The 8,413-nt window shown below is 37.9% G+C and overlaps 1 protein-coding gene across 2 annotated transcripts in view; it reads right to left on the bottom strand.

The window, feature by feature from the left end:
* The window catches only part of Pkhd1l1 (polycystic kidney and hepatic disease 1 (autosomal recessive)-like 1), a 146,385-nt gene that overhangs the window by 137,345 nt on the left and 627 nt on the right, over positions 1–8,413 (bottom strand). For both annotated transcript variants that reach the window (XM_013512746.1, XM_005381882.2), the window contains exon 2: positions 7,084–7,173. In XM_013512746.1, coding sequence (XP_013368200.1) covers positions 7,084–7,173 — 90 coding nt within the window. The remainder of the gene's footprint in view (positions 1–7,083; positions 7,174–8,413) is intronic.

Raw genomic sequence — 8,413 nt, 5'->3', positions numbered from 1 at the left:
ATAGATCTGCATGCTTTGTTCTCATGACCATGAATCCCTTTACCTATGTTTTTCTAAGGCTTTCTTGTTTCTTATCTTCCAGTGCTGTTCCCTTTAGTCATCTGCCACTGCCTAGCAGCCCATGTATAGCCAGCCCTTCCTTGGAGCATTCCTCCCTCCTTGAAAAGTTACTCCCTGAATGTGCTGCGCACAGCTCTGCCTATCAAGGAGGCTGACGTAGAAAGTGAGTTCAGAGCCCAGAGTCACTTTGTAGCATTGATAACTGAAATCAGAGGTGGTCCCGTGAAGGCATGAAGTGAGACACAAGAGGTGTACGGTACAGATGGTCATGGGAAGGAGCCAGCCATGAGAGTATCTGACGCAAGAGTATTTTAGATAAAGGAAATAAGAGTCAAGGCCCTGTGGTGGGGCCGTGTCTGTGGAGCCAAGAAACAGGAAACATGGTTACAGAAGTACAAGTGAAGAGAATCTGTGAGAAAGGAGACTGGATATGGAGAAATTGAGATTAGTTTTTGAGTGGGGAATCACTGAAGACTTTAAACACAGGAGTGGCAGGATCTGCCTTACACTTGCTTACACACTTACACTAGCTGCTCCTCTGAGAATAGACCAGGAGCAAGAGTGAAGTTAATGAGCAGCGGAGAAAATGATGGGATGTTTGGCCAGGCTTCAGCAGAATATGGAAGGACAAGAAGTAAAGGTAGTAAGTACTAGTAACGTTTTCCGGGAACATCACTGGACAGAGCAGCAGAGAGTGGAGGTGGGAGCTAGCTAGAGAGGAGGGCGGATCGCAAGGAAGGTTAATGATTTTGCTTTTATTTGGGGCACTGGGGAGAGATAACAGCATGTGAGCATACCGACAGGTATGACCCAGCGGAATGTGACAAATAATGTCAAACAGAAGGAAAGTATTGGAGTCTTACCATAAATGTGTGAAAATTCGTAACTATATTTGGAAAGAATTAAACACAGACTAAGTATTTTATGCCACATAAAAGCATTTTACATTGTTTAAAAATATTCAATTTTGAACTAAACCCAAGAAACAGAACATATGCCTAAGATTAATAGGATAATTGTCTCCTCAGAAAATCATAAGATTAAATATTCTAATAAAATATTTGAGATACTATTCTATTATGCAAAGTGACATACAGACATACACATACCTGTTAAATTATTATAAAGTTAAATTACTAAACAGTTTTTTTAGATTATAAGAGATTATTTTAAAATCAAAATTTCCTAAATCCTGAGCTTTAAAAATGTGTGCATTAAAAAAAAAAGTGTGCATTTAAAAATATTTTTCTATGACTATCATAGGAGCTTAACATTAAAATAACACAAAGGCCAAACTGATGACTAATACTAATTTTGAAATTATGAATATTTTCTTTGATAATAAAATATCTCCATCAATATTATTAATGCAAATTTATAATCTATTGAAGTCTTAGAATGTGATCACCTACAGATCATCTCATCCCATAGTCTAACCAACTCAACATCAGTAAACAAAGGAAATGGTAAACCCAGAGATGTAGATTTACCTCTTTAATTCCTGTGTATAATATTATTTATAATACTACAATATAGCTGGGCATGGTGGTGCACACCTGTAATCCCAGCACTTAGGAGGCTGAAGCAGGAGGATCATTATGAGTTTGAGGCCAGCCTGGGCTACAAAGTGAGCTCAAGGTCAGCCTGAACTGCATAGCGAGACCCTGTCTCAAAAAGACAAAACAACAATAACAACAAAAAAACTACAATATAAATGTCGTATTTATAATATGATCAGAAAAAGGTAACTATTTGAAGGTGCTCATGTATACCTTAAAATGTGAGTAATTTCCAACAACATTCCAACAGAAGCCTTTATTACAATATGTTCCTATATTAAATGGTTTTAGAAATAAAAGGGCAGAGTAAGGTTGCCATACAATTGCGGTATAGCTGCTTTTTAAGTTACTGAACATTTCCAGCATTCTGAAAAGGTCATAAGATAATGTAAACACAATATTGCTAAGTTTAGACTAGGACTAAAGGCAAGGTTTCACTGTACCAGAGGTTCATCAAATACCAAAGCCCCTACACTCTAACTCTGGTGAAGCCACTTGACCATGCCCTTTAATAGGAAGGGGTTAGACACTTTCACCCTGGGCTGGAAACCAAGCTCCAGCACTTCCTTGCCAATATCACCTTCAGCAAGCTGTTCATAAACTCCCTCAACTTATCAGAAAATGATCTCCCCAGAAAAACGAACACAAACTATCTTTTTGAATTCTTAGGACTACTAAGTGATCATTTCCATGAAGTGCTTAACACTGTGCCCGGCCCAATAAAATATCAGGTAAAGTCTCACTAAATACCTGCTCCTGTTAGTCACAAAAATTTTGACATTCACATTCAGCATCAATATTCCTTCTTAAAAATAACACAGAAGGTGGGCATGCTGGCTCAGGCCTGTAATCCCAGCACTCGGGAGGCTGAGGCAGGAGGATCATCACAAGTTCAAGACCAGCCTGGGCTACAAAGTGAGCTGAAGGCCAGCCTGAACTGCACAGTGAGACCCTGTCTCAAAAGGACAAAAAATAAATAAATAAATAAATAATTTTTTAAAAATAAAAAAAAAAATTGGTGAAGAAGCATTTCTGAACTCAGCCACAACTGTAGGTGTCAGCGCTGTTATCTGTTAAGCCAGTGTAGCTTCCTGCAGCCCCTGTGGTCTTCATTTCTGTCCGGCTCTTTCCTCTATATATTAGAGAAGTAAGCAGAAGCTGGGTCAGAATTTTAATGAACATCACTTTTTTCCTCAGAGCTTAAACCTTAAACAACAGATTTGGCACAGACTTGTACAAATATAAAGCTTAGTACAAATTGTACCTATGAAAGGTATTTGCAGTGAATCTGCAGTTTTGAAACTATAGCGACAGTTACTGCTAAAGCGAATTGTGGAAAACTACATGAGAACAGCAAAACAAGCCATTTATAAAGTCACTCTTCTTTTGCCAACTTTTGCTTATCTTTGGACATCACATTGAGTTTGGAACACGAAGAAGGGCTGCTGGCAACTCACTAAAGGGTGGAAAGTTTTATTCATAGTGTGTTTCAGGGTGTGATATATAAATTTATTGTTTTTCTATTCAGCCCATGTCACATCAGGGATAGGGTAATGTGGGTCTGGTCTTCAGCACTCCTAGCACGGCTCCTAGGCAACTCTATAATTCTGATAAATAATACTAATAAAAATTGATATTGTTCTCAGCTTAGGAGTAGTTCTAATGTCAAACATATTTACATGAAAATGTCCTATGAGTAAAATCCACTTGAAAATATAAGCCAAATCAAGTTTGGCAAATACCGTAATTATACATGTTTTGTAAACAACATAATAAAATATTTCCAATTTTTAGCTAATTTCAAGAGGTAAAAGGAATCAGTTTTTAAGAGAATGTTAGCTGAAAAGTGTAATTCTAAAGAAATAATTGATTGCAAAGAAGACAGTCCTGAAGCTGAGGCAGGAGGATCACAATTTCAAGCTTTACCTGGGCACCTTAGCTAGATGGTCAGACACTGTCTAAATAAACAAAATACCTCTGGAAAGCATGAAAAACACATAGATTACACGGAAGGGTTGGGTGTAACCTGGAAACAGAAAGGCTGAGGTTTCAGATGGAAATTCCTGACATTTTGATGTGTTTTTTTCTTCTAAAGAAACCCTTGAGACAGGAACTGCCAGGCACACAGGCCTGGGTCTCCCGATAGGAGCCTTCCAAAAGTAACTCCTCAGCTTCCCTAATGGAAAATGTCAGCGCTGTTTAAGCCCCAGTTGTCAGGTACAATGCAGGCTGTTTTGCTTTCTTTACTAAAAAAAAAAAAAAAAAACTGGGATGGGAGTGTGGGAATGAACTTAAAAATTACAACATTCAAAACAACAGGAAAGAAAGATACACCGTGATCCATGGAGGTTAACTCCCAAAGACAGAAACTAAACCTATAAAATAAACGTCAAGAGTAATAAAAGTAAGGTAACTGCAATTTATACACGATATCTAATGTAACAGGTACCATACATATATTATCTCTTTAAAATTCACAATAGTCCCCAGAGATAGAAATTAATAACTTATTTTCTTGGTGAGTAGGCCAAGGCTAAATGACTCACTTGGGTCATATAACATGCAATGATAAAAATAGAATTGAAAGCCAAGCAGACTGTACCAAATTCCATGTACTTTACATAATGTTATGAAAATCTCTATAATTCAACACTTGATTTCACCAAAAATGTGTGAGCCAGATACTGTCACAGGGAAATAGTTAGAAAAAAAGACCTAAAAGTAAAGTGTTACTCCTCTCATCTTACTGATTTTTTAAATAGAGACAGAATAAATATCAAGAAAGATAACTAAGAAAAGTAGGTATGAATAGAAAGTAAAGAGACCAATATAGTTATAAGCACTCCAGAACTTATCCAAATAATCCTCCTCATCAAATTAGTCATCTCATGAGGAGATACATTATTTTTATCATTCCTCTACTCAAAATTTTTATTTTGACATCATAACTATAAAATCATAAGCTGAGTCTTTTTTGTTTTGTTTTGTTTTCTTTGCAGTGCCGGGAATCAAACTTAGGGTCTCAAGCATACTCGGAGAAAGTTCTAGCTCTGAGCTACTCTCCTAATCCCAAGCATAGTACTTTTGAACAAAGTAATCCAATCCGGTAGAAAATTTTTGCCTTTAAGGTCAACATCTTGTCTGGAAATGGCCAAAAATCATCTGGATACATCAAAATGTTAGCAGAAGACTTTCTAGTGGGTGCAATTTCTGACAACTTCACTTCCAAGTCAATATTTTCTATAACATTTTTCCTTTTATAACAAGTTTAATGAAAATAAAATATTTTAAACAGTCTTATGGTATTTTTAGGCAATTGTCTAGAATTTACAATTCCATTTGGAAAGTGTTTTGATTGATAAATCAGCATTGCATGCAATTGTACAAATAAAGTATCTATCCACCAGGGCGCACTGTGAGTTATACAAAAGCAGTCTTTTCAAATAAATTTTCAAGTTTATTCATTTAGTTACAGGAGCCCTGGTGTGTGTTTGTAAATTCATTATTTTTGCTTTATACGTATTTCATATATATCATGGACATCTAAAATTCTACATGTAAAGCCTTTATGTATATTTTTATTTAATAAAACTATGTTACAGAAGTCTTACTGACATTCAAAAACCTGCATATATTCTTTTTCATGCACTGTATATAACTGGGTCAGTTTGAAGATAAGTATGTATCAGGGAAATCATCACCACGAGCAATTCCATTAATACATCATCTCTAAGTTGCCTCCTGCCCATTTCATTATTTTTTAAAATTTGAAAATAAAAACACCTTGTCAGCAGAACAGTTTAAGCATACAGTACCACAGGCACTATGCCATACAGTAAGGAGACCTCCAGCACTTATTTTATCCAACTAAAACTTTGTGCTCTTTGACCCACACCTCCCTCTCCCCACTTCTCTCAGGTCCCAATAACCGCCATGTTTCTCTGCTTCAGTAAATTAGTAAAAGCAGTGTGGAGATTCAGCCTCTGAGAAACACAGGTGCCAATGCATTTTTAATCACTGACCATGTATGAATAAAGCGGGCAGAGGAAAGAAAAAAAATCAAGAAGAGGATGCAGGTGTCTGTCATTCAAAGAGGATTTAACTGTTCCCTAATTCTCTGTGAAAAGCATTCAGAAATCAGACTGATAGGAAAAGTACACATTCACTGTCACACTCCGTGCTTCATCATCGAGTCCTGAGCTTCACTGAGTCAGAAGGTCCACAAAGAAGCAAAGAGCATAGCTAGAGTAACAAGGAGGCCCTCTAAGCCGCCTTAAGAAGAGAATGCCTTTTGTTTCTTATGTCTAACTAGGGATGTTTTGAGTCTCTGTACCCAAACTCTAGTCATAGTTCCCGGATCAAAGGAAGTTCGCTTTGGAGACACAGCTCAGTGTTTGGGCTTTCTGTTGTTTTATTTTTAACCTGGAAATTTCTTCCACGGCATTTAACTTTCCATTTACCCAATAGTTTCCAAGCACATCATCTTAACAATTTATACATTTGGTAATATAATATAATATAAGGTTGTCTTTATGGTTAAAGACATTTTTAGAATCATCTTTAACAAATATATTGTTTTCAAGTCTTAACTCTAAAAGGGAACACTTTATTCCAAAGTACATTGCTCACAATTTGGGGGCAAAAACTATTTTAAGTATATCATTGGGAGACTGAGTTCTCCAGAAACAACAGAAATATTACAACATCCCAGTACAGATGACAGAATAATTACATCTCCTGTTTTGCCAATGCTCCAATACAAAGAAAGCTTCTCATTACTTACTTTAAAGAACAAATAACAGATTTTGTTAATGTTTCTAAAAGCATTTCTTTTGTATTCTTCAAAAATTCATAAATATCTCAATGCTACTACCATTTATATTACAAAGAAGTCATGGTTGACAGAACCAAATTATTTCTACTGAATCCCAGGAAGAACTGCTTGAGATATATATATATATATATATATTTACTGATCAATTTCTCTTTTCCCCTCTGAAGACCAGGCAAGGGGAAAGAGAATCACATAGAACTCATCCCTGTACCAAGCATGTGATAGGGGCTAGGTGCCAGGAGAAATGGGCCAAAGTTCTGCTTTCTGCCGCCTTCTTTCATTTACCATTGCATCTCTGTGTCACACTTTTCTCACTAACATTCTGCCTCGACCCCTCACAATGCTTGATTTCATCTAAAAATAAGTTAAATTATTATTAGATCCATGAAGAATCAGGTGCACACTTGGGTTAAAGATGTTCTGTTAAATTCAGATCTTAGAGTTGAGCAGGTAGTGAAAGTAAGAATTCGGATGATAGGGGGATTTCACTAGCTGTGGAACGCAAGCGAGTTTTACTGCCTTGGTCAAGCGCAGGGACCATGCCGGTGTTTTGTTTAAATGTCTCAACCTTGACACAATCCATACACACACACACACACACACACACACAGACACACACGGCAACCCTACCTTCTCCTTTGATAGTCAGCCTCGTTGCTCCATTTACGCTGCCGTACTTAGGTATTACTTCTGTCACTCTGGGTATTATTTTAGCGCCATCTGAAAGATATGAAAGTTCAGCACAGGTAGAACCACGGAGCTCTTTATTTCAAGTACCACATTCTGTACACTATGTCAAACACAGAACTGAAAGTGAATTATATCCAGCTTTTATGTTGGGCTTTTCTAACCGTTGACTTCACAGAGATTTAAGCCATTAACTTAGTTTATACTCTGGCTTTGTGGAAAGAGCATAATGCGTAACATTTTTTTGTCATTCTTACCTGTCATAAGATGCTTATTAAACCCACAAGTTCATGTTTCGCTCTGTTAACTTTAGATCCATAGCTATGTTTAGCCAACCACATAGCAGCAGACAACAATGACATAGAGAAATAGATCATTACAAAATAGTCTAAGCAGTGCAGTGCAAAGTAGGCTGAAATGATATTCCTGATACAGAGAAGAATGACTGTTTTAAGAAGAGATTGTTTTCTGTGGCTGGGAGCACGACAAAGGCATGTCTGGGCTCCTTCTAGGGCTCTGATGCTGCTGAATTCTTAGTGTCAGGGTCACTAACTCACTCAGACTTCCTGGAGACATAAAATGCCTATCAGTCTTAACTTTCCAAAGGTTTAGTTTAAACACTACAAAGCGATTGAACGGAGCATGGGGCCCTGCAGAATGAGAGGGACGTTTCTTTCACATAGTGTGGCCACATCAGGTTCTAGAGAGAAGAAGCCCCTGCAGCATCTTGGAGAGCAAGTAAGTATTAATCAGCCGAACCTTCCTCAAGAAACACCACAAGAATTCTGGACATATAAACACGGGGTGCCTGTGTAAATACGGGGTGAGGGGGCTTGTCTCTCTGGAGATCTGCAAGTAATTCTTCACAATTCAAGGGTGAGACATGTTTATTTTCAGATTAAACAGATCTGATTACTGATCCAGTAATTTGACATCTAAGACAGTTTTTCAGAGTGGGTAGAAAAATTTAAGTGGGGAGAATAAAAATGAATTGTGTGAAATGTATGTACGACAAAGGATCAAGGACACGATGATGGGGCAGTTCGTTCCTACCTGAAAAACCTGTACAGCGGACTTAACCAATAATAGCAAGAGCTCCCCAACATATAGCTCGGCCCGGCTCCTCCGGACCCGGAGCTTCTGTGCCGAGGGATGACTGGGCCAAGAGTTCCAGGGTGTTCAGAGCCCCAGGCACCAGGCAGCCAAGATCAAGAGCCCCGGGTAGGAGCAGGATCCGATCTCCAGACGGTGCAGAGCCTCGCCTATCTCCAGT

The sequence above is a fragment of the Chinchilla lanigera genome, unplaced genomic scaffold (assembly GCF_000276665.1).
Source record: "Chinchilla lanigera isolate Chin_1 unplaced genomic scaffold, ChiLan1.0 scaffold00016, whole genome shotgun sequence".
In the NCBI taxonomy this organism is placed as follows: domain Eukaryota; kingdom Metazoa; phylum Chordata; class Mammalia; order Rodentia; family Chinchillidae; genus Chinchilla; species Chinchilla lanigera.
This window is presented reverse-complemented; position numbering and strand designations above follow the sequence as displayed.